The sequence below is a fragment of the Bubalus bubalis genome, chromosome 12 (genome assembly GCF_019923935.1).
Source record: "Bubalus bubalis isolate 160015118507 breed Murrah chromosome 12, NDDB_SH_1, whole genome shotgun sequence".
Taxonomy (NCBI): domain Eukaryota; kingdom Metazoa; phylum Chordata; class Mammalia; order Artiodactyla; family Bovidae; genus Bubalus; species Bubalus bubalis.
In genome coordinates, this window is record NC_059168.1 from 1,158,548 (window position 1) to 1,185,700 (window position 27,153).

A 27,153-nucleotide genomic window follows, 5' to 3' on the forward strand; every position below is an offset into this window, starting at 1 on the left:
TATCTCTGTGCTCTTCTCAAGAACACATTACACTTTAATTTGGTAAAAATGTTTCCGAGCTTCGTCTGGCGGTCGGTCCGGAAGCTGCCAGCCTGGAGGGACACGCCCGGGTTCATGCTTTGCCCAGAGCAAGACTCCAGGTTCACACTCCCCTCCCCTTGCTCGTGTGTTTCCTCGCAGGTACCCCCCGGCGTGGGGGCTGGGAAAGCGTCACTTGCTGAATTGAATCTTTGCCTACGGATGTTTCATTTTTAGACGTTTATTTTTCATCCAGCACCACAGTCTTCCCAAATCACTGGGAACCTGAATCACCACTAGCAGCGGGAGACCTTGGATGGCAACCGGCTCTGGAGCAAGCCCAAAGGAAAGCCCACTCGGTGTAGTGCCCTAGGCGGCAGAGGGCATGGCCCGGCGAGTCGGGGTTACTTGGGGAGGATAAAAGGCCGCGTTCCGGATCGGAAATGGAGCTGCCGCCTCCCAACAGCCTAGTGGCCTGGCCAGCCTCAGCGGGAACCCCATTCCATGACCGAAATCCCTGGGGGCCGCGGCGCAGCGCGTGCCAGCCGGCCTCGGGCCCCAGCTCCAGGCGTCTGAGAAGCATTCTGGCAGCTGCGGGCGGGCCACCACCCTGGCCGCCCCACCCGCTTACAACTTGGCTCCCAGCTTGGGCCGCGGAGACCACGCTCTTTCCCTGGCCAGGGAATGCTGTGGTGCTGGGTACAAAACCCAGGCGGCCTTCGGGTTGGCGATTCCAGCGATCGGTGCGTGGAGGGAGGCGTGTGAGATGTTAAAGGCAGAGATCACCCTTAGGGCATCATCCTTCACTGAGTTGCACAAATGGAGCAACTGCAAAAGACAACACAGGGCAACGGGTCAGATGTTGGCTCACTCAGCATAGCACTTTGGTGCCAGCCGCTTTACGCCCACCCGCAAGCACCGGCACACCAGCGGTCGCTGACACTAGTTTCCCTTCCGATTTCCTGGGACCCAGGAGGGTAAGAGGCTGTTGCTCACCGTCACAAGCCTTCTTCATCTTAGGGATTCCTAGCTCTTGACACTTAGTCTGGCAGAAGCAAGCTTATTCCGCGAAGGCGTGGGTGTGGGCTCCAAATTAGCAGGGGGGCCGGAGACCAACACCTGGAAAATCCCCCTTTCCAGCCTCCACTCCCTTTCCCCCATCTCTCCTCCGTTTCTTTCCCTTTCCCTCCACTCTACCTCTGGAGTGACTGGGGTGCCACCCTCTGGCACACAGAGGCAACTGAAAAGCAAGAGCATCAGAAAAAGGTGAACCAGTGGAGACTTCCCGCTATTCCACAATGACCAGCACCTCCCACCCCTGGCTGGCAGACACCACAGTTCCTGAAACATCTGCACGGGGGCTGGGGGACCAAGGCCATGCACTGGTACCTTTGTGCACCTCCCACCCCCGCTGCTGTGCAGGAAATATACCTGCGCAGGAAATATAACACAAAGGAACCCCACTGACACTCTTGTGTCCTGACAAAAGTTGGAAGGCACAGATAAGCTTTTCCTGCAGAAGAGAAAGGGAAATGCAGGCCAGTGATTTTGAAGGAGCTGCACTGAGTGTATTTTTATTTCATTTCCCATGGTTTAGGTGCCAGGAAAAAAAAATAAAAAGCTCTTAAACATAATAGATTGTTTTCCTAAACCTTGACAAGGGCAGGGCAGAAGAACTACTTTCCTTTCCCACTTGCTAGCTACACAATTTACTCCTCCATTTTTCAAGTTTTCAGCCAGCCATAAATTTCTTTCGCTCACTAAATTACAGTTAGCCCCCAGGTTTTTATGGTTTATTTTTATGGTTTTTAAAACATCACTTACACCAACCCCACCTTTGCCCTCATGGTGGCGGTCATTGCTGAGTTACACTAATGCTGTTAAGATGGCAGTTCTTTGCAACAGTTCAAAATGCCACTTCAGGTGTTCAGAGACAATGAGAGTGGGCTCCCCAAGGGGGGTGGGGGTAGGTGGGGAAAGAACATGAATTGTAATAGTCTAACAATCCATCTTCCCTTAAAACTTGCTCTATTACATCAGTATTTTCTAATGAAAACCTTCATTCTTTACACACTGTGGTTAAGCATCATCAAATCAGTACTGAAAAGACTTTGATCACATTCACAAGGTGCATGTGATGAACTTTCACTGACCAAGATTTCAAAGTTTGTAATTAATACTCTTGACAAATCCCTGACTAATCTGTCAACTCTGTATCTACCCACACAGTTCAAAACCATGAGATGGTGTGCAAGTCCCTAAAGCTTCCACACATTGTAGTATCATTACTGGAGACAAATTTTCCTTTCGGTTAGCATTATGAAACTCAACCAATTCTGTAGTATATTCTACAACAGGGAAAATTCAATTATTCAAATGAGTATTGCATGGAAGAGAATATGGGTTTGGTTTGTCTGATGCTGATCACAGAATAAGGATCCAGAGGTAGAAATTATAAGAGGCAGATTTCTTTTCTTTCTTTCTTTTTTGGATAGGTGTGGGTATGTGTATGCTTAGTCATGTCCAATTCCTTGCGACCCCATGGACTATAGCCCACCAGGCTTCTCTGTCCATGGATTCTCCAAGCAAGAATACTGGAGTGGGTTGCCATTTCCTTCTCCAGGGGATCTTCCAGACCCAGGGATGGAACCTGTATCTCCTGCATTACAGGCGAATTCTTAATACTAGCACCACTAAGGAAGCCAAGAAGTGGATTTATTTAGAGAGAAATGCACTCCACAGAGTGTGGGCCATCTCAGAAGGCTAGAGGACTGGGAAATAGGGTGTGGTTAGTTTTTACGGACTAGGTAATTTCATAGGCTAATGAGTGGAAGGATTATTCCAACTATTACAGGGGAAGGGGGTAGGGATTTCTAGGAATTGGTCCCCCACCCACTTTTTGGTCTTTGATGGTTGGCCTCAGAAGTGCCATGGTGCTGGTGGGTGTGTCATTTAGCTTGTTGATGTATTTCAAAGAACCTGTACTGACGCTTCCCCGATGGCTTAGTGGGTTCTCAATGCAAGAGACAGAGGAGACACAGGTTTGATCTCTGGGTTGGGAAGATCCCCTTGAGGAGGAAATGGCAACCCATGGACAGAGGAGCCTGGCAAGCTACAGTCCATTGAGTCACATAGAATCAGATATGACTTAGCGCCTGAGCACGAACGCAAAACAGCCCTCCTTCTTTCTCCATTTGTCACAGACTGCAACACAAACCCAAAATGACAAGGGTCCAGATGGAAGGATGAAGCAGCATTCCTGTTTGACTCTGATCCCAGGTAGCCTCCTACCTCTGAGAGGGATGGTAATGATAATGATCATTCTTCCACTTACAAAGTGTGTACTATAGTCCCCAGCTGTGTCGGGGACATTCTGTGCTCTAGAGTAGAGGTGCATACTGCAGAGACAGGCTCCAACATTGTGGCGCTACGGTGTGGTTTCAGACACTTTTTACAAATACAATTCTTCATATAACGTAAGCAGTAGCTAATATAGCATTGATTAGTACACAGTTACAGCATTTTCTCGGGCTTCCCTGATGGCTCAGTGGTAAAGAATCAGCCCCAAATGCAGGAGACATTGGTTCCATCCCTGGTTTGGGAAGATACCCTGGAGAAGGATATGGCAACCCACTCCAATATTCTTGTCTGGGAAATCCCATGAACAGAGGAGGCTGGCAGGCTATAATCCATGGGGTCACAAAAGAGTCAGACACAATTTAGCAACTAAACAACAGTAACAACAGCATTTTCTTATTACTGCTGCTGCTGCTGCTAAGTCGCTTCAGTCGTGTCTGACTCTGTGCGACCCCATAGATGGCAGCCCACCAGGCTCCCCCATCCCTGGGATTCTCCAGGCAAGAACACTGGAGTGGGTTGCCATTTCCTTCTCCAATGCATGAAAATGAAAAGTGAAAGTGAAATCGCTCAGTCGTCTCCAACTCTTAGCAACACCATGGACTGCAGCCCACCAGGCTCCTTCGTCCATGGGATTTTCCAGGCAAGAGTACTGGAGTGGGGTGCCATTGCCTTCTCCAATACTTCTATACTATAAGTATAAAATGATACATATTATAACCTCTTTTCCCCCAGTCTGTCCTGCCAGTGAGCCAATGGTGCTGGACAGAGTTCCTCGAGTCCATTCATCTCTTTGTAAAGAGAATTCACCAGTTTTTGGAAAAACATCAATGGAGAAGTGCCCTTAAATATAAGAGAATATGAACAAGTTATAAATTCTTGCAGAAATTTTTTAAAAGGACAGGCCAAAAGCAGGGGAAGTATTGGTCTAAAAATAAGAACATAAAATCTGGGACTTCCTTAGTGGTCCAGTGGCCAACTTAGCCACAACTAAGAGTTCTACTGCAACAAAATAAAAGTTAAAAAAAAGAAAGAACGGAAGATGCATTGAAGTATCGGTGAGGAAGATCGGAAATATCTACTTTAAAGAAAGAGGAAGCACTCCATAATGGAGGGACAGTATGTGGATATGTGAATATGTGTATTGGGGGTGGGGTTTATAATGTTGATTTTTGCTTTCCACCCCTACCTGGTTGCAGTAGATTAGTTTTGTTTTTTTTCTCTCTCTGACTCTCCTTGCATTTTTCTTATTCCAGCTGGGAGAGCAGAATGGCCTAGGATGGGCAGTGACTAAGCTTTATAGTCTTATAAACAAATTTTATTTTCTATGGTGTTGGTGTTAATCATAGAACAGATGCCCAAGTTTCAAGGCACCCAGCGCACTTACAGTAGCGCCCCAGCTCTTCCTGAGACTCCCTGCAGGTTTGCCTGCCACTTCCCGTATCTCCGTCGCTGTTCCCAGCACCAGATGACCTCAAACTGTTCTCTGTTTGTGTAAAGTCCCTTATCCCAACTTGAAATGTCCATTAATTAGCCCATTTCTTGCTTGGGCTCCATGATAGAGCCTTTTCCTCCTTGAAAATAGAGCCCTTAAATCGGGGCTGCCTTGTGACTTGCTTTGACCAATAGAATGTGGAGAAAGTGACGCTGTGTGAGTTTTCAGAGCATGGGTTTCAAGAAGGCTTTCAATTTCTACTCTCACTCCGCTGGGACCCTGAGACCCCTTGCTGTGCAGAGGCCCAGCCCAGCTTGTCAGAGGATGAGCGGCCACGTGGGGGAAGAGCCAGACCCACAGCTAGACATGTGAGCGAGGCCATCTCAGACCCCTCAGTCCTATTAAACTCGGATTGCAGTTATGGTACCGAAGGCTAGCTCAAGAATTATGCTAGAATCCAGGTTGCCTACCCAGAGAATTTCAAAGAATAAACAACTTTTATTTCATAACACTTAAGTTTTAGAGATGTATATTGCACAGCAATAGGTAACTGAAACAAAAAATTTAATTCAACTTTCCATCCACTGGGGTTATCTTCAGCTTCACTTCCACCTTCTTACTTTAGTTATCTGAGAACAATTTTATAATTATACAAAGAGTTGACAGGTGTAGAACTAAAGAGCCTCTTGATGAAGGTGAAAGAGGATATTGAAAAAAGCTGGCTTAAAACAACATTCAAAAAATTAAGATCATGGCATCCAGTCCCATCACTTCATGGCAAATAGAAGGGGAAAAAGGGGAAACAGTGACAGATTTTATTTTCTTGGGCTCCAGAAATCAATGTGGACAGTGAAATTAAATGTAGCCATGAAATTAAAAGATGCTTTCTCCTTGGAAAGAAAGCTAAGACAAATCTAGACACTGTATTAAAAGCAGAGACATCACTTTACCAACGGAGAAGACAATGGCACCCCACTCCAGCACTCTTGCCTGGAAAATCCCATGGACGGAGGAGCCTGGTGGGCTGCAGTCCATGGGGTCGCTAAGAGTCAGACACGACTGAGCGATTTCACTTTCACTTTTCACTTTCATGCATTGGAGAAGGAAATGGCAACCCACTCCAGTGTTCTTGCCTGGAGAATCCCAGGGACAGGGGATTCCCTGTCCCTGAGGTGGGCCGCAGTCCATGGGGTCACTAAGAGTCGGGTAGGACTCAGCGACTTCACTTTCACTTTTCACTTTCATGCATTGGAGAAGGAAATGGCAACCCACTCCTGGAGAATCCCAGGAACGGGGGAGCCTCGTGGGCTGCTGTCTATGGGGTCGCACAGAGTCGGACACGACTGAAGCGACTTAGCAGCAGCAGCACTTTACCGACAAAGGTCCATATAGTCAAGCTATGGATTTTCCAGTAGTCATGTACAGATGTAAGAGTTGAACCATAAAGAAGGTACTTTTGAACTGTGGTGTTGGAGAAGACTCTTGAGAGTCCCTTGGACAGCAAGGAGATCAAACCAGTCAATCCTAAAGGAAATCAACCCTGAATATTCACTGGAAGGACTGATGCTGAAGCTGAAGCTCAAATACTTTGGCCACCTGATGTGAAGAACTGACTCATTTGAAAAGATCCAGATGCTGGGATTGAGGGTAGGAGGAGAAAGGATGACAGAGGATGATATGGTTGGATGGCATCATCAACTCCATGGACATGAGTTTGAGGAAGCTCCAAGAGATAGTGAAGAACAGGGAAGCCTGATGTACTGCAGTCCTTGGGGTTCCAAAGAGTCAGACATGACTTAGTGACTGAACGACAACAGGTGTAGCTGATAGGCTTAATGGAAAGACAGAACATCAGTCCTGAAAGAATAAAGCTAAATGAGCATCCAGTGGTAGGGTATGTGGGGGAGAATTTGAATAGCAGGCTGGAGATCTCACTGCAGGCCACCACCCAGCCCACTTCCCTAGTGCAGTTTAGAAGGCAAATCACCAGGACCTGCCTTAAAACCATCCTCCACTCCTTCAGCTTCTCTGTGAGGGGCTTCTGTTGTTGTTGTTTTAGTCGATAAGTCATGTCTGACTCTTTTGCGACCCCATGGACTGTAGCCCACCAGGCTCCTCTGTCCATGGGATTTCCCAGGGGATCTTCCCAACCTAGGGATCAAACCTGCGTCTCCTGCATTGGCAGGTGGATTCTGAAACCACTGAGTCACCAGGAAAGCCAAACCTCCAACAAAAATCCTCAGTACAAGCCAAGTGTCCGGGATGGGGAAAAAAGAAAGTATTTGTAACCAGCGATCCCAAGTCTTGTAACTGCTTAAGTTCTCCTGTGCCATCGGTCAAGGGAAATGGATGGGGCCTGGTCAGGCCGAACCAGAAGCAGCTGGTATGATGGATGGGTGCCTCTTTATCACCTTACTTCAGCAGGAATGTAGGGTTTCCTGACTCCCAGAGCTGTTTTAAACAAGGATGGCCCAGGGCATCCCCAGGTGGCCTAGTGGTTAAGACCTCACCTTCCAATGCAGGGGGTGCAGCTTCAATCTGTGGTTGGGAAGCTAAGATACCACATGCCTCATGCTCTAAAAAACTAAATACAAAACAGAAGCAATATTGCAACAAATTCAATAAAGACTTTGGCCCACATCAAGAAATCTTCAAAAAAAAAAATACATTTAAAAAGAACAAAAGAACAAGGATGGCCAGCAGGGGATCATCTCCAAGGCCTGAGTCTGTTCTACAATGTGGATGAGAGGATGGAGTGAGGTGATTATGTGAAGGCCACAGTGTAAGCTGCAAAAGGCAGGAAAGCAGAAACTTGTCAACTGTTTATCCTCAAAATGCCATCGTCAAGGCCTTTAAAGGCTTCTAAGAAACTACTACCTGTCCATTTACACATAAAGTCAGGGGCTGACATGACAGGATGTGAAATCAGGCGTGGGTACCTGGACGCATAACTTGCCACTTCTATCCAGTTGGACTGCTCTTTATTCTCTGATGCTCAATATTTCTCACTTAAAACCATTTTAAAGAGCACTCTCCTTAAAGAAGAGGGTCTAAACATCAACACATTGGCCTTTCATCCAAGGCATTGCTGGACTCCACCTGGGAGGTGATGGCAGCTAGACAGAGACAAACTGGGGAACAGGCACAGAGACACCTTCTCTTACGAGTCGCCTCTGTGAGATGTGCGAAACCTTCATCCTGATGGGTGTGCAGGTGTGTGTGTCTGTGAAACAATATCAGAATGTGTTGCTTCATTTCAGTGAGCCACCTGCTCCAGATGGTTGTTGAAAATGTTAAATAAAATGGGGTGTCAGCATACGTCCCTCCGACACGCTTCAAACATGTCTCATCAAAGGAAAGGTCGATTCATTTTTGTCTTCTGTCTTCATCACCCATGGAAAGTCATCCAGGCTTTCTCTGCTCTATTCATTTTTATCCTGGAATCTGGCATGAGAACTCCCTCCACTCTCCTCTGTAGCCCTTTAATTCAGACTCTCACTATGTTCTCGAGATTTTTGCAGGGCTGGTGGCTCAGATGGTAAAGAATCTGCCTGCAATGCAGGAGACCCAGGTTCGATCCCTGAGTTGGGAAGATCCCATGGAGAAAGGAATGGCAACCCACTCCCATATTCTTGCCTGGGGAATCCCATGGACAGAGGAGCCTGGCAGGCTACAGTCCATGGGGTCGCAAAGAATCAGACATGACCGAGCAAGTAACACACATAGATTCTTGCTGCCCAAAGTTACCTTCCTTGAGTATTTTTTAAAATAATTTTACTTTTGGCTGTGCTGGGTCTTCGTTGCTGCATGGGCTTTTCTCTAGTTGTGGCAAGCAGGGACTGTTCTCTAGTTGCAGTGCGTGGGCTTCTCATTTCGGTGGCTTCTCTTGTTGTGGACACGGGCTCTAGGGCACGTGGGCTTCAGTAGTGCACTACACGGGCTCAGTAGTTGCAGCACAAGGGCTTAGTTGCTCTGCGTCATGTGGGATATTTTGGATTGGGGATTGAACCCATGTCTCCTGCACTGACAGGCTGATTCTTTACCACTGAGCCACCAGGGAAGTCCTGAGTACTCTTTTTTTTTTTTTTTTTTTACCCCCTGATCATTCTTCTTCCCCAGAGTCTGGAATCACCCACCTGCTTCTCAGGTTAAGGGAAAATGACCGATTGTGAACTTGAATCCTTTAGCAGTACTCAATATATTGAGTTCCCGTAACTATGATAGTTTCATCATGCACTATCCATGCACAATCTGCATTTTCTACTTGCACCAAGAAAACTTATCCTGCCTTCCACCGGATGCTCTTCACTCTCGGGAACTGGACCACATTCCCACGCTCCCTCACTGGCACACCGCAGCGTGGCCGGGTCTCTTCCAGGTTTTGTACTTAGTTACAGTCTTGCTGCTTCTGTAAAGCCATCCTCAAATACTTGCCATGTTAGTCAAAACAACGTGGACAGGTCATTTCATTTTGCCAACCCTCAGTTTCTGCATCTGCAGAAAGGGAACATTATCTGTCTCTCTCAGGGTTTTGTAAGGATTAAGTAATAAACATGTACATATTTATATTATATCATAATAAAGCATTTAGCATTACTGGCTTTGTCACACAGAAGATACTAGCTAGATAATGATCCCCTCCATCTGCTTTTCTGTCACTTTCAATTTTCCTGAACATGTAGTTCTTAGCTATATCTATGTATGACTATTTTATTTATATTTATATATATATATATATATATATATATATATATATATATGATGGCATCCGGTCCCACCACTTCATGGGAAATAGATGGGGAAACAGTGGAAACAGTGTCAGACTTTATTATTTTGGGCTCCAAAATCACTACAGATGGTGACTGCAGCCATGAGATTAAAAGACGCTTACTCCTTGGAAGGAAAGTTATGACCAACCTAGATAGCATATTCAAAAGCAGAGACATTACTTTGCCAACAAAGGTTCATCTAGCCAAGGCTATGGTTTTTCCTGTGGTCATGTATGGATGTGAGAGTTGGACTGTGAAGAAGGCTGAGCACCGAAGAATTGATGCTTTTGAACTGTGGTGTTGGAGAAGACTCTTGAGAGTCCCTTGGACTGCAAGGAGATCCAACCAGTCCATTCTGAAGGAGATCAGCCCTGGGATTTCTTTGGAAGGAATGATGCTAAAGCTGAAACTCCAGTACTTTGGCCACCCCACGCGAAGAGTTGACTCATTGGAAAAGACTCTGATGCTGGGAGGGATTTGGGGGCAGGAGGAGAAGGGGACGACAGAGGATGAGATGGCTGGATGGCATCACTGACTCGATGGACGTGAGTCTGAGTGAACTCCAGGAGTTGGTGATGGACAGGGAGGCCTGGCGTGCTGTGATTCATGGGGTCGCAAAGAGTCAGACATGACTGAGTGACTGATCTGATCTGATCTGATATATGACTGTTGTATATATATATATTCAGTTCACAATTTTCATTTGCTCTTCTTTACAACTTTGATTTCTTTGCTGCATTTTATGATGGCTGCTTTAAAATCATCAAATAATTCTAACATCTCTGTCATCTCAGTGTTGGTATCTATCAACTATCCTCAAGGTCTTCCTTATTCTTGGTTTGATGACTGATTTTCAACTGAGACTTGGACGTTCTGAGGCATGATGTTGGGAGATTCTGGTTCTTATTTTAATCTCTGGTTGGAACTGGACTCCTCTGACGGCGGTTTGGCAGTGTCAGGCAGCAAAAAGTCGTTATCTTTCTGGATGTTATCAAACTCTTCTTCCAGAACTCACTCTCGGGTCAGTAACAAGACGTCAGGGCACAGGAGAAGCACACAGCTGCTCTCGTCAGGTGATGCGGCATCGTTCGGGCTTCTGCTCTACTTGTCAAGGCTGAGCGATGGCGGGGTGGCTGCCTGTTGTGCTCTGAGACCCCCTCTGATTTGGGCTACTGGGAAGACTGTGGCCACGACCAGGGGGAGTTCCACCCATCACCTTCAGAATGCCCCCTCCCCACGCCGAAGCTGACCTCAGGGAAAGGACAACCTGCTTTACAGAAGGATAGCAAACCCATTGGAAACATATCCATCTTATTTTTAAACTGTATTTTATTTTTCAGTTTATTTTTATTTATTTGGTGAAAACAGGGCTTCCCAGGTGGTGCTAGTTGTAAGTTTATATGGGCATCTGACCCCCCGTTGCCTAGGAAGTCAGGAGTGATGGATTGGCAGAGAATTCTCTTATGAAAGTACACCAGGCAGCCAAAGTATACAACAAGACTCCACCACTCTCTCAACCTGTGACCATGAGCAAATAACCTTTCCTGACCTGTTACTTCACATGTGAAATGACATCATGTGTGTGTCCTAAAGCTGATTTGCAAGAGTGTCCTTCTTGGTACCAGTCACTATAGCTGGTAAAAGCACAGAAATGGGAACTTCGAACCTTACCAAACCAAACCACAAATATACTTGCTATAATATAGCCATTACACATACTTTTCAAAAGGAATGTCTAAGTAGCCAGCCTTTATATTCCAAGGCATTCTTAGATATTGATGGGCTATTTGTGTAATTTTCTGCCCCCATTTTTCCCAATTGACTTGATTTCAGATTAACTAGAAAATGAATCAGACACTTTCAAAGAAGGGGAACCTTAAAACAATCAGCAAATATGTTTAATCTAAAAGATAGGATAAGGACTAAGATTGCTGAGATGAGGTTTCCCTGTGCGGCTGTCATTCATGGTCTTCGCTGCTGCCCTGACATATAAGTGAGATTCTGCCAGGAGTCTCCGGCCACCTGTGCCTGCCTTTAGCCTCCTCTGCTATTCCATGCTTGCATTGCACAATCCTAGTCCCCAGTGGGCAAGTCATAGATCGTACCCCCAGCCTTTGCCCAGGATTCACCTCTCCCACGTAGTATCTGTGCTTCCCACACGCCATCCTAGATGGCTTAGCATGCAGAGATACAGAAGCAGTCACTTGGCTGCCTTCATTTGGCAGCTTTCCTGCATCTCCAGCATCTTTATAACAACATTGTGCAGCGGCTCAGCCGTGTGACCCGGATGTCCTGTGCTCTGCTCCCTGGGACAGCCACTTCCTGAATACCCACCATGCGCCAGGAGACAGATGAGGTCTTTATATTAACGGTCTCCTTTAGTTCTCACGAAAACTCTGTCAGGCACCAATCCATTTTACAAATGAGAAAACCAAGGCTTAAAGAGTTTAGGATTTGGCTCCAAATCATATACCTCATAACTGGGACAACTAGGGTTTTCATCCAGAGCTTTCTGCTTCCACAGCTTCCAGTCTGCCTCCATCTCCCCCTACTTCTCCCATATCTCACTGTTTCCAGACCCTGGAGGGGAGAGGGTGTTGCCCTGAGGAAATGCCTCCACCGTGGTAGCAAGCACATGACCTGTGCTGTTTCTCCTGTCAGAACCCATGTTCCACATGTGTCCAACGTGGAAAGCATGGATCTGACCAGCCACACTGGCTCAGGTTCCCCACGGGGACCAGGGCAGTAATGGTGGCCCCGGGGGCTCTGGGGTTTTGCCACTGAAGGAAGGTGTCGAAGACAGTGAGTTCAGAGCCAGCCTCTATGACGTGAAAGGGCCAGCCTGACGATCTGGGGGCTCTTCCCAAGAAGGACAACGCTTCAGCTGTCCAGAGAACAAGCTGGTGAGGCTTAGATACAAGGGTCTTCAAGAAACAACAGATTCTAATGGGACTTCCCTGGTTGTCCAGTGGCTAAAACGCCACACTCCCAATGCAGGGGGCCTGTGTTCAATCCCTGGTCAGGGAACTAGACTGCACAGGCCACAGCTAACAGTTCACATGCTGCGATTAAAGATCCTCCACATCGCAACGGAGACTGAAGATTTCGAGTATGGAAACCAAGACCCGGCATAACCAAAGAAAACAAACAAACAAATATATATATATATATATATATATATAAAGAAAAAACGTTCTCTGAGGGAGGGCCACTTGCTCTGTGGATTCTCTTCTCGCGCAGGCCTTCCTGCTTCTCTGGCCCACATCTTAAGCCACCAAACACAGTTCAATCCCTTCAAAGAGCAACAGTGCTGAGACGCTCAGTCGTGTCTGACTCTTTGCGACCCCATGGACTGTAGCCCGCCAGGCTCCTCCGTCCATGGGATTCTCCAGGCAAGAATATTGGAATGGGTTGCCATTTCCTTCTCCAGGGGATCTTCCCAACCCAAGGAGTGAACATCTGGCATCTTCTGCATTGGCCGGTGGATTCTTTTCCACTAGCACCACCTGGGAGGCTCCAGGAGCGCATGCTGTGAAGCAGCTCAGCCTCTGCACCACAACTAATGAGCCTGTGCTCTAGAGCCACGGCCCAGGAGCTGCAACTTCCGAGCCGAGGGGCCGCAACTAAGGCAGCTGGCACACCAGAGAGCCTGCGCTCCGTAACAAGAGAAGCCGCTGCAACGCAGAGCCCGCACACCGCGATGAAGAGTGGCCCCGGCTCCCCGCAACAACGGAAAGCCCACACAGCAGTGAAGACCCAGCCCAGCCGAAAATAAATCAAAAGAGAAGAGTTCACTCCCTCTATAGACAAACATTCTCTAAGGAGTCAGGGTGGTAGGCCTGTAACAGCTAATTTGCCACCTGAGCCCCAAATGCCAGGTTGGTGATCAACATAAAGAGAGACATACGTGAAGCCTTTACATGGGGCGTAATTGAACTGTGTGCTTCTAGCTCTGTCAACTTACCTAGAAAATGGGACCTAGGAAAGGGGAGCACTGCTCCTGTTTCTAATGACCACTAGCCAGGTCCTCTAGGCGGGACCAGACCTTAGCTTTTCAGTCCCCAGAACATACATTCTCATGGTTGTTGTAGCCAAATTTCATTAGCATGGAACGAAATTCTGTGGTTCCATTAAATAATCATGACTTCAGCTTAATATTTTCCCTAAATCAATGTAAATCATATTTATGCTGATTACTTCTTCATCTGATAAAAATATTCAGCATTGTCTAAAATGTTAGAATCTTAAATCGCCTTCCTTACCAAACAACAACAAAAGTGCCTTTGTTTAGCCCAACTAGAGAGTTTACTTAGATGAGAGACAAATTTACCTTCATAGTGTTCTTCCTATTGCAATGTTTCTCGACCAAAGAGTACACAATTCCATTATTTTCTAAGTGCTATTGACAAAGCCCATTTCAGAGAAGGAGTGGGACTCTGCTGATGTGACGACCTCCTTACCTCTAAAATGTTAACATCAAGTGAGTTTGGCAGAGTATTTATAAATATGATTATTACTGTGTGTTCTTAGAAATAAAAAGCAATTTCTTTATAACTCTGGTATTTTCTACAACCAAGTCTGCTTAATCATCATTACCTAAATCAAGAACGCTGAGACAGAGGTATCAACTTTAACCACTTAATAAGAACTTCTGACATTTATTCACACTGCTACTGATTCATAAGAGGAAAAGTTTAAAAAGAAGACAAGTGCATATAGCCTTCCCTTTAGAATACAGGAAACCATATAAAAGTATTGGCAATGGAATTAAAGTAACCACAAGGCCGCCCTTGGTAGCATTTTCTACAAAGACATTTACATGAAACGAGAAAGAATATTAAATTAGGTGGTTAAAATAAAACTTCACTATTAGCTTCACACGTTTCCATACATGAGATTATGGCATTTAAATCAGCTGACAGTTCAGCCTTGTAAGTACAGACACAAAGAAATGTGAACATACCCAAGAAGGAATAATTTTCATTCAGATGAATTTTGTTTTTTCAAGAAGCGGAAGCTCCACAAACTGCTGGAACTAAATATACGGCAAGAGTCCAAAGTTATTATGCAGAAATTCTGAGTCCGTGAGTCCTGGAATTTTGAATTTCATCAACCAAATGATTTCAGAAGCAATCTGGGAGGACGTCTAGTTAAGATGTAAAAAGATTCAAGAGAACTTAGCTCTCATGGTAACAACCATAAGTTGAACCCAACATGTAATCAAAGATTTCTGAGACGCTGTTCAACATCCTTCCAACTCAACTGCTGATAAGATCAAAAGACAGTATGGGAATGTGGTGGGGGTTGAGCTAGGCACAGTGACCTCAGTCTAATTAAAGCAGCTTCTGCTCAACTTGACTCTAGGTGGAATCCTAGGGATCAGTCTCCCACCCTAATCACTAGACAAAGGAAAAGGAAATACACAAGAGAACATAAAATCTATTATACATCATGTCTGGAATATGATAAAAAGGTATAAGATCTGCAAAGAAGCTGGAAAATACAATCCTGAATAGAATTATCAGTACCATCTTTCTAGATTCCATATACATGCATTAATATACGATATTTGTTTTTCTCTTTCTGACTGATTTCATTCTGTAAAATAGGTTCCATCTCATTATAAATGACTCAAATGTGTTCTTTTTTTATGGCTGAGTAATATTTTCAGGGCAGCAATGGAGACACAGACATGGAGAACAGACTGTGGACACAGTGGGGGAAGCAGAGGGGGGACGAGTGGAGAGAGTAGCCCTGAAACATATACATTATCATATGCAAAAGAGAAAGGCAGTGGGAATTTGCTCTATGAGTAGGGAGCTCAAACCCAGTGCTCTGTAACAACCTAGAGGGGTGGGATGGAGCGGGAGGCGGGAGGGAAGCTCAAGAGGGAGGGGACGTATATATACCTATGACTGATTCATGCTGATGTGTGGCAGAAAGCGACAGAACATTGTAAAGCAATTATCTTCCAACTAAAAATAAACAAATTAAGATGTATATAAAATTTTATATATATATAAAACCCCAAATCCAGAGAAAGCACAATTGGTAAAAGCAGACCAGTTATTTGAATTAGCAAACAGTTATTATACGTACTTGGGCTTCTCAGGTGGCACTAGAAGTATAGAACCTACCTACCGGCCAGTGCAGGAAACGTAAGAAGTGTGGATTTGATCCCTGGGTCAGTAAGATCCCCTGGAGTATGAAATGACAACCCACTCCAGTATCCTTGCCTGGGAAATCCCTGGACAGAGTAGCCTGGTGGGCTACAGTCCATGGAGTCACAAAAGAGTCGGACATGACTGAGCAAGTAAACAACAACAACCAATTCCTACTGGATTATCACAAAACAAACACACTCATGTAGCCATACCTAGATTAAGAAAGAGAAAACTATACTCCAAGAGGCCTTGCCTAAAGTCAACCCGACTCGAGCTGCCTGTGGTTTCTCACGCTGTCTCAGCAGCAGCCAATGTGGTGAGCAGAATTAATACCTGGTGGTCTGAGGCATTAATCTGTGATGTGAATGACCAGCTGTCCAGGGAAGGAGGAGCCTGAGGGATTTCAGCGTTCTGTAGACCGACGGGTGCTGACAAGTGAGTCCTGTCCCGTCTCTGTCCGTCAAAATGGGGACATCCATACTAGCTGGCTTTGTGTGGTTTACTGAGTACCAAGGGCTTTGACTTATCCAGAGGAAAGAAGAAGTGGAACAAGACTCAGCAGTATCTAGTCTCTAAAATTAAAGGAAAAGGGCAATCTCCCATCAAACAAAGAAAAATTACACATGTTATTTTGCTAGAAGTATTGATTTCTAGCTAGACTATTAATTTCCACCAAAGTGGATACACTGGGCATCATTTCTATTTCCAGGTCAGTAATTCATTTAAATTTTGTTATTATGAAATCATAATAAAACCCACCTTGTCCTTAAGTGTGACTCGGGTCTGCCCCATCTGCTTGACTCAATTGAATTCTACCTTCAGGAAGGTCTTTTTAAAATGTAACACAGCTACTCTTAGGAACAGATCTCACCAATAGGAAACTCTCACTGTGCATGCAGGAGTGAGGGGATGACCTCAAAGACTCATGGAGAAGGACACTCCAATTAGCCAGTACTTCAGGCATCTCTCCAAGGAGCCCAGGATAATGCAACTGCCAGAAAAACTCAGAGGCTGGAGCTCAGCAAAACAAGTTACTCTCTCCTGTGGTTATAACAAGTCATCCTTCAGTGAGTGAAAGAGAATGAGCATGGCTCACCCAGATATACAAAGCAGTACTGTGAGGCACAGCACGAGGGTCAACCAGATGGCTGCCATGCAGAACCCAGGTTGCAGAGGTGGTGACTTCAGGGTCTGTTTTACTGGCCACACTGAAGAAATACATTCCACTTGTATTTTCTTAACCTCTGTTGAATGGCCTGCATTGATAGGTTCAACAGTGTATTTTATGCCACTGAAGAGGTAAAGGGAAGGAGGAAGGAAAAGAGAGTTTTCTCCTTGTCTTAATGCACTCTGTTAAGACTGATATGTTTTTTATCTGTTTAGTTTGAGAGTTTTGGGCTCTGGAAATAGAAGCTAGACCAGGATACATCAATATTTTGAAACTTGTCATCTCCTGGAGGTGAATCAGTGGTCTTACAGTGGTAAAAGGGAAGTTAAAGCCAGTTCTGGGGGTATTTTCAAACCAAAGTAGATTTTTAAATTGATGCAACTGCATTCCCTGTAAAACCACTCCATTGTGATATCATTTCAGTGACACCCTGGCTTCTTGACCAAGGATCCACCATCAGGAGCCGTGCCTCCCCACTCTGATGGAATGGGTATTTGTGGCTTCTCTTCATACCAGCTTCTCCACTCAGCCTGGAGGACACAGCCAAGTGTTCTCAAAACCTCATCACTGACTTGTAACCAAGTCAGATAGACCTTACTAGGTGGGTGGAATGGGGATGGGGGAACCAGAGATCTTTTCCCAAGTTCCTTACAAAAAAAAAAAAAAACCAGAGAGAGACAGAGTCTCTAGGTAGTAGGTGAAGCCAAGGGACAGAGAAAGTCTTCGTCCCTTTCCCAATCCAATGAATGTTTGCAATACCCTTTGCCTAAAATCTCAGTTCATGTTGCATTTGGTTCCAGTATCTGAACATCTGTTAAGCTGCCTTGATCCAGGTGTTTGGAGAAACGGAAATAGAAGGATAGGAAATCTGCACAGCCATTTATAAAAGAAACAGTTAATGCAGCATGGAAGACAGCCAACACTGTTCGTAGGAAGAGAAGGGCACGTGCACCATTTCTAAGCCTCAGGGGTATGAGCACAGGGTACCTGTTCTTGAAGTAAACATTTTGGGAGAAGGGTTAATATCCCAATACTATCTTTCCATCTTGGAACTCTCCTCCAGGTTTTTCTTCCTGTTTTGTTTCTTTCACTCCAAGTCTTTATGGCACAGGGCAATGACGGCATTTATATTTTGCACATAGTTCGAAATAGTAAATAAGGATCATCCACCCTCTAAATTCGAAGGAGCCAAGTGACGTCCTACTCTGGGGTGTGGTATCTGCCACTCTGCACATTCTTACTCCAAACCCATTTCCTAAGAATAAATTGATGTGTTAGTGGCTTCATGAACTCAGAGCTACTTCATCAACTCAGAGCCACTTGAATCTGTCAGTCAACAGGCTTGAATGTTTTTCCTCCTTAATAATTCAAGTGGGAAGCCCAGTAAAGAACTGGCCTGCCAATGCAGGAGCCTGGAGGTACGTGGGTTTGATTCCTGGGTTGGGAAGATCCCCTGGAAATCTTCCCAACCCACTCCATATTCTTGCCTGGGACAATGCCATGGATAGAGAAGCCTGGCAGGCTATAGTCCAGGGGTCACAAAGAGTTGGACGTGACTGAAGTGACTGAACACGTGTGCATGCAACTATTTGATGGACTAAACTGAGCCTAAGACCCAAATCTTAATGGTTGTTTCAGCCTTGAGCAAATATAGCAGAAGAGCCAAGATCACTTTCCATCAACAGGCTCCCCCTGCCTCCCTTGCTGTGGTTGAGTCTCCCAGCAGTTCTCATTCCAGGAGGAAAAGAAAGATTCCTTTTACTGGGGTAGACTAAGGCTGTTAAGTGCTGGGTCCACCCCTGTGTCACTTGCTGTTGAGGGTACAAAACATGACTTGGGCTGGTGCTGGTGAATCTGGGTTTCACCCTAACACACCAAAATGCAAACGATCGGTCTAGAGGCATGAGAGAAGGACTCAGGTGGGAAGAGGGGCCACTCACACACTGCTCTAACAGAAACAGGGCACTTAGGAAGCAAATGGTTGGGCAGGACTCAAGCCAGCCATCAAGGCAACATCTGGATGGGCAGGACTCAAGCCGGCTGTCAAGGCAACATCTGGGTGAAGGCGTAACAGCTGTGGGTACCATGTGAGCAAATGTTGTGGAGATGTCATGACTGCTTGGCTGTGGTCATGATTAGTATTTATTTTCTCTCTTCCTGAATGAGTTTTGGGTTTTTAACTGGGCTCCCCTTACAGGCAGCCTCCTGTGCCCTCTGGGAGGTGGAGAGGAGTGCCCCTCCTCGTTGCTGTGCTGAGTTACACAGCCCCCCCTTCACTTCCCTGAAGGCCCCTTAAAACCCCCATTCTCACATGGTTCCATGATCTGGGCTCAAGGCAGGAAGCAGAACCTGATTCAACATTTTTCTAAGTATTATTTTCACCATGTTGAATAGGGTCTTTTTTGATCTGCAAGCCACAGCTGGGCTGTGGTTCTCTCGACCCACATAGACTGAAAAGCTTCCTCCCACGAGGATTTCCGAGTGAGAGCTGACCACACGTCCATGTACATGCTTCTCTGAACATCAGCAAGAGCCACTGTTTCCAAACCGGTGGGCTTGGACAGAGTAAGACTGCTGTGCCTGGGAGTTTAGGGAGCAAACACTCCAAAGAGAAAAACAAGCCAGCTCGAAAACTTAGTTTTCTTTAAGGGCTGGTATAAAATAAGGTGGAGGGCTCAAAGCCAAATATTCCTTTCCATTAAAATGCATCATTTTACAGAGTGAAGGAAGTCAGAAAGAGAAAAATAAATATTGCATATTAATGCATATATATGGAATCACTGCAGATGGTGACTGTAGCCATGAAATTAAGACGCTTACTCCTTGGAAGGAAAGTTATGACCAACCTAGATAGCATATTGGGAAGCAGAGACATTACTTTGCCAACAAAGGTCCGTCTAGTCAAGGCTATGGTTTTTCCTGTGGTCATGTATGGATGTGAGAGTTGGACTGTGAAGAAAGCTGAGCGCCAAAGAATTGATGCTTTTGAACTGTGGTGTTGGAGAAGACTCTTGAGAGTTCCTTGGACTGCAAGGAGATCCAACCAGTCCACTCTGAAGGAGATCAGCCCTGGGATTTCTTTGGAAGGAATGACGCTAAAGCTGAAACTCTAGTACTTGGGCCACCTCATGCGAAGAGTTGACTCATTGGAAAAGACTCTGATGCTGGGAGGGATTGGGGGCAGGAGGAGAAGGGGACGACAGAGGATGAGATGGCTGGATGGCATCACTGACTCGATGGACGTGAGTCTGAGTGAACTCCGGGAGTTGGTGATGGACAGGGAGGCCTGGCGCGCTGCGATTCATGGGGTCGCAAAGAGTCGGACATGACTGAGCGACTGAACTAAACTGATGGAATCTAGAAAGATGGTACTGATGAACCTTTTTGCGGGGCAGCAATGCCCAGTGGTAAAGAAACTGCCTGCCAAGCAGGAGACCCAGGTTCGATCCCTGGGTAAGGAAGATCCCCTAAAGAAGTATATGGAAACCCACTCCAGGATTCTTGCCTGGGAAATCCCATGGACAGAGGGACCTGGCCGGCTACAATCCACGGGGTTGCAAAGAGTCGGAACGACTTAGCAACTAAACAACAACAACAGTGGAGATGCAGACATAGAAAACAGACTTGTGGACACACAGGGAAAGGAGAGGGTGGGACGAGTGGAGAGAGCAGGGTGAGAACATACGCGCGGCCGCATGTAAAACGGACAGCCGGGGGGAGCTTGCGCAAAGAGCGCAGGCTGGGGCTCTGCGACCATCCAGAGGGGCGGGACTGGGCGGGAGGCGGGAGGCAGGTTCAGGCGGGAGGGGTCACGTGTGCCTGTGACTCAGTCATGTTGCTGTACGGCAGAAACCAACACAATACTGTAAAACAATGATCTTTCCATTAAAAATGCTTTTAAAATTTAAAAATTAATAATGAAAAGAAGACACAGACGCCTGTATTCAGGAAAACATACACACAAAACTCCGTCATTTTATAAAGCTGAAGTTTTTGTCTCGTTTCATCTGTTTTTAAGCAACATGAAGTTGGTTTTAGTGGAGATACACGATTGGTAACTTATTTTGAAAGATTTTCCCTCCTGAAAATGAGAGTCAGCTGATAGTTCCCCCTTAATGCTGATAATTATCTAAAGCAAAATTAGTACAAACATCAAGGTTAATGAAAACTGAAATGGGATAAGGCCCAGACACTATGTTTTCCAAGAACAAAGCACATGATTGTTCTAGACACATAAGTACTTAATGGCAAGTACAGAGCTCTTTTCTTGAGGGCCTTGTTATGATGGAGCCCTGGGGGGTTCCATTCCAAAGCCCTCATAGACCGCCTTTGAGCCAAGGTCCCTCAGTGAGGCACAAAGGTGGAACCGCCCCATTCTACAGTTCAGGCCTGGGGACGCTAGAACAGCAGGAAACCCGAGTCTAGAAGCCTCGCCCTCCCCTCTCACCACCCCAGTCACAAACCAGCCTCAGTTTCCCCATCCCTGCAGTGGACTAGCAACCATTCACACGAAAGCGTGTGAACAGGGGATTACACTGGCCCCTGAGAGTGGACCAACTCTGCTAACACTGACGCTGCAGACAAAAGAGAACAGGAACTTATCACAGCCAGGAAAGGCTTGGGAGATTGGCTTCATTTTTTTTTGAAATAAATAATTTTTATTGGAGTACAGTGCTCCTGCTCAGTCACTTCAGTCGTGTCCAGCTCTTTGCAACCCCATGGACTGTAGCCCAGGTGGCACCAGGGGTAAAGAATCTGCCTTCCAATGAAGGAGACACAAGAGACTCAGGTCGATCCCTGGATCAGGAAGCTCCCCTGGAGAAGGAAATGGCAACCCACTCCAGTATCCTTGCCTGGGAAATTCCATGGACTGAGAAGCCTGATGTGATATAGTCCATGGGGTCCCAAAAGAGTCAGGCAGGACTTAGCGACTAAACAACAAGAATTAACTAACGCAGACTTTATTCAGATTTATCAGTTTTTCTATGAACATCCTTTTCCTGTCCTAGGACGCCATCCAGGTGCCGCACTGCACTCAGTCACCACGGCTCCTTCTTCGTCTGGCTGCGGATGCTTTCTCAGTCCCTCCTTGTTTTTCACCGACTGGCAGTTTGAAGAGTACCAGTCTGGTACTGTGTGGACCATCCCTCAGTTTGGATTTGTGTGACATGTTTTTTCATGATTGGACTGGGGCCGTGGGTTCTTGGAAGAGAGAAGTGCTCTTCTCATCACATTGTATCAGAGGTCCACATCACCAACATGACTTATTACTGATGATATTAACCCTAATCATGTGGTTAACATGGGATCTACGGATTTCTCCACTGTAAAGAAGCTCTTTTCCATTTCCAAACTTGATTCTTTAAAATAGAAGGAAGTTTCTAAGTCCACCTCATTATCAAGGGAAGGAAAATGAAACTCCTGAAGGGGCCATTATCATTTGGAGCAATGGCACCCCACTCCAGTACTCTTGCCTGGAATATCCCATGGATGGAGTAGCCTGGTAGGCTGCAATCCATGGGGTCGCTAAGAGTCAGGCACGACTGAGCGACTTCACTTTCACTTTTCACTTTCATGCATTGGAGAAGGAAATGGCAACCCACTCCAGTATTCTTGCCTGGAGAATCCCAGGGACACAGGAGCCTAGTGGGCTGCCGTCTATGGGGTTGCACAGAGCCGGACACGACTGAAGCAGCAGCAGCAGCAGCAAGGAAGACTTAGGGCTTCCCTGGTGGCTCAGAGGGTAAAGAGTCTGCCTGCAATGCAGGAGACCAAGGTTTGATCCCTGGGTTGGGAAGATCCCCTGGAGAAGGGAATGGAGACCCACTCCAGTTCTTGCCTGGAGAATCCCATAGACAGAGGAGCCTGGCGGGCTACAGTCCATGAGGCCACAAAGAGTCAGACATGACTGAGTGACTAACACTTTTACTTTATCTCTTTTTATCCCATTTATATTATTTGTTTAACTGTTTGCTTACATGATTACTGGCTTGTGTTTAGTTACTTTATACTTTGGGTTATAATTCAAAACTACACTATCTATTTTCTTGCTCTAAGTGTTCCACCTTTGGCCCCTGGGAGCTCTTTCAGTAGGCTCTTTCCCACATCCCTTGGACATAACCCCACGTTTTTCTATTGCTTGAGACTTCAGTTAAACTGGACTTCAGTTAATCTGTCCTAAGTACTCCTACTTTTATGATTTTGCTCACTTCCCCAACCCCAGGCATCACTACGAATAAAGCTAGTGGAGGTGATGGAATTCCAGCTGAGCTATTTCAAATCCTAAAAGATGATGCTATTAAAGTGCTTTACTCAATATGCCAGCAAATTTGGAAAACTCAGCAGTGGCCATAGGACTGGAAACGCTCAGTTTTCATTCCAATCCCAAAGAAAGGCAATGCCAAAGAATGTTTAAACTACTGCACAGTTGCACTCAGCTCACATGCTAGCAAAGTAACGCTCAAAAGTCTCCAAGCTAGGCTTCAACAGTACCTGAACTGAGAACTTCCAGATGTTCAAGATGGATTTAGAAAAGGCAGAGGAACCAGAGATTAAATTGCCAATATCCACTGGATCATAGAAAAAGCAAGAGAATTCCAGAAAAACATCTACTTCTGCTTCATTGACTATCCTTTGACTGTGTGGATCACAAAAAAACTGTGGGAAATTCTTCAAGAGATGGGAATACCAGACCACCTTACCTGCCTCCCGAGAAATCTGTGCACAGGTCAAGAAGCAACAGTTAGAACCGGACATGGAACAATGGACTGGTTCCAAATTGGGAAAGGAGTATGTCAAGGCTGTATATTGTCACCTTGCTTATTCAACTTACATGCAGAGTACATCATGCAAAATGCCAGGTTGGATGAAGCCCAAGCTGGAATCAAGATTGCTGGGAGAAATATCAATAACCTCAGATATGTAGATGACACCAGCTTTATGGCAGAAAGCAAAGAGGACCTAAAGAGCCTCTTGATGAAAGTCAAAGAGGAGAGTGAAAAGGCTGGCTTAAAATTCAACATTCCAAAAATGAAGATCATGGCATCTGGGCCCATCCCTTCATGGCAAATAGATGGGGAAACAATGGAAACAGTGACAGACTTTATTTTCTTTGGCTCCAAATCACTACAGATGGTGATTGAAGCCATGAAGTTAAAAGACACTTACTTCTTGGAAGAAAAGCTATGACAAACCTAGATAGCATACGAAAAAGCAGAGACATTACTTTGCCGACAAAGGTCCATCTAATCAAACCTATGGTTTTCCCAGTAGTCATGTATGGATGTGAGAGTTGGACCATAAAGAAGGTTGAGCACTGTAAAACTAATGCTTTTGAACTGTGGTGATGGAGAGGACTCTTGAGAGCCCCTTGGACTGCAAGATCAAATCAGTCCATCCTAAAGGAAATCAATCCTGAATATTCATTGGAAGGACTGATGTTGAAGCTGAAGCTCCATACTTTGGCCACCTGATACAAAGAGCTGACTCATTGGAAAAGACCCTGATACTGGGAAAGATTGAAGGCGGGAGGAGAAGGGGACAACAGAGGATGAGATGGTTGGATGGCATCATGGACTCAATGGGCTTGAGATTGAGCAATCTCCGAGAGTTGGTGGTGGACAGGGAAGCCTGGCATGCTGCAATCCATGGGGTTGCAGAGTCGGACATGACTGAGCAACTTGAGCAACAACAACAACCCCATCTGAAGGTTCACTTGCATTTCTTCCTCATTTGAATCTCTTCCTCCACTGTGAATTTTCCCCTCTTCAAGGTTGAGCAAAGAACACCATTAATTCCTAGTGTTAGTCTCTCAGTCATGTCTGGCTCTTTGCAACCCCATGGTCTGTAGCCCACCAGGCTCCTCTGTCCATGGAATTCTCCAGGCAAGAATACTGGAGTGGGTTACCATTCCCTTCTCCAGGGGATCTTCCCAACCCCAGGGATCAAACCCGGGTCTTCTGTATTGCAGGCAGATTCTTTATACTGTCTGAGCCACCAGGAAAGCCCATTAACTCCTAAGTGTCCACTGAACTCTGAAATTATTCTTGTGGTCAAGTTCATTAAAGAGCTCCATTTTCTTGTGTTATGTGTGTTAATAAAGGCAGTTTTGTGTCCCCAGCTATAATAGGCTCCCTTGAATACAGAGACTGACAATATACTTGTGTGCATTTTTCAGCATCTAACAGGGGGCCTGGAAGAAAGGGGAAATCCAGAAAATGCTTCTGGATGATTATGCTCGTCTGATGGTCCTTTTCTAGAGCGGCATCTTGGTGATGATTCGCTGGATCCATCTTCATTTCCAGGCGCTCTGCGGTTGTCGTACTGAATTCCAATTGCAACTACCGACAAAATACCACCAGGCCTTTTTTCCAAATATAAAGAATGACTTAATAGGCTTTGGTAAGAAGTAAGAAAACGAAAATTATTTAATACCTCTTTTTAATCTTTTTACAACACTTTTGATTCCCTCCTATCCGTTACACATTAGAAGTTCACCCAACGGGGGGAGGGAGGCTCAAGAAAGAGGAGACATATGTACACTTCCAGCCGATTCATGTTGTTGTTCAGTAGAAATGAATACAACATTGTAAAGCGATTATCCTCCAATTAAAAAATTTTTTAAAAAGACAAAACCGTGAATCACTTGTCACTTAAACTCTGAAGTGTAATATGATTACGGTAGGCAATGAAAACACATACATGAAATCCCAGAGGCATAAACACTCACAAGTAGAAACCACCAACAAAAGACTGGCAGGAATGTTTTCTAAAAAAGCAAAGAGCCGACAACTGAGGTATGAAGGGCTTCTTCTGCACCCCGGGGCGATTCTTACCTGACGCCTAATCCTCATGCTGGTCATGGGAGTCAAATATTTATGTTCCAGGTACCAGGCTCGCTCCTGGAACACGAGCTTGGTTCCATATAGCAGACAAAACTAAGGGTTGTGGGGAGAGGAAAGAAATGGAAGAACATGTTAGAAATTGCAGAATCAAGGAAGTGAATGAGAAATAACATAATACACTTCCTAAAATCATAAAAGCTAATACATACTCAATGTAAAATGGTCACATTTAAAAATTTTTTATTTTCTATGGGATATAATTAACATTGATGTGTTAGTTACAGATATATAGCAAAGTGATTCAGTTATGCCTGTACAAATATCCATTCTTTTTCAAACTCTTTTCCTATTTATGCTCTTACAGAATACTAAGTCGAGTTCCCTGTGCTATACAGTAGGTCCTTGTTGGTTATCTATTTTAAAGATAGCAGTGTGTACCTGTCCATCCCAAACTCCCCCTCTGTCCCTCCCACCCAATGCTTTCTCCATAGTAACCATAAATTTATTCTCTAAGTCTGAAAATGGTCATGTTCTGGACATGCAGTTTATGTTTTATGATTTGAAACCACTCTATGGAGATATTTAAAGCATAGATAAAATTATAAAAAAATAATGTAACCAACTTCCATGTCTCCATCCTCCCAGTTCAACAAATATAAATTCACAGCCAGTCTTGTTTCATCTGTAATCTCTAATTCTTTCCTATCTCAGGTTATTTAGAAGCAAGTGTTAGCCAGTCAGTTGTGTCCAACTCTGATCCCATGAACTGTACCCTCTCTCCATGGAATTCTCCAGGCAAGGATACTGGAGTGGGTAGCCATTCCCTTCTCTAGGTTTAGAAGCAAGGTCCACTCATAACATATTTTTAAAGATAAATGTAATATATCTGTTTGCTTTTTTCTTGATCCATGAAAGAATACTCTAAACACACATTCTGAATAATATCATCTTGATATTTTCCATTGAACATGCTGTTTGATTTGACCTTCATAAAAATAGCATTCCTCATTTGCATTTTATTTCAATGTTTTTTCTATCATGTTTCTGACACTTCACACAGACCTCCTTCATGATATCAGTGGCATCCAGCAATAATAGATGAGTTTTACTTTATCAGCAAGTAATTATTTTATTTTACTTGGCCACACCATGCAGCATGTGGGATCTTCCCCAACCAGGGATCAAACCTGTGCCCCCTGCCCTGGGTGCACAGAGTCAACCAATGGACCACACGGAAGTTCCAGCAAGTAACTTTTGAATTAACTATTCTTTTAACTTTTCACATTTAATAATTCCAAAATTATACAAAAGTAGAGTGGGGGCAGGAGGAGAAGGGGACGACAGAGGATGAGATAGTTGGATGGCATCACCAACTCGATGGACATGGGTTTGGGTGGAC

General features: G+C 45.2%; 1 protein-coding gene across 2 annotated transcripts in view; it reads right to left on the reverse strand.

Moving 5' to 3' along the window:
• Positions 1-495: 495 nt before the first annotated feature.
• Positions 496-27,153, reverse strand: part of ACOXL (acyl-CoA oxidase like) — a 337,247-nt gene continuing 310,589 nt past the window's right edge. For both annotated transcript variants that reach the window (XM_006047013.3, XM_006047014.3), the window contains exons 18-19: positions 25,746-25,847; positions 496-846 (exon numbers count right to left, since the gene is read on the reverse strand). In XM_006047013.3, the coding sequence (XP_006047075.1) occupies positions 646-846; positions 25,746-25,847 (303 nt within the window). In that variant the 3' untranslated portion in view covers positions 496-645. The remainder of the gene's footprint in view (positions 847-25,745; positions 25,848-27,153) is intronic.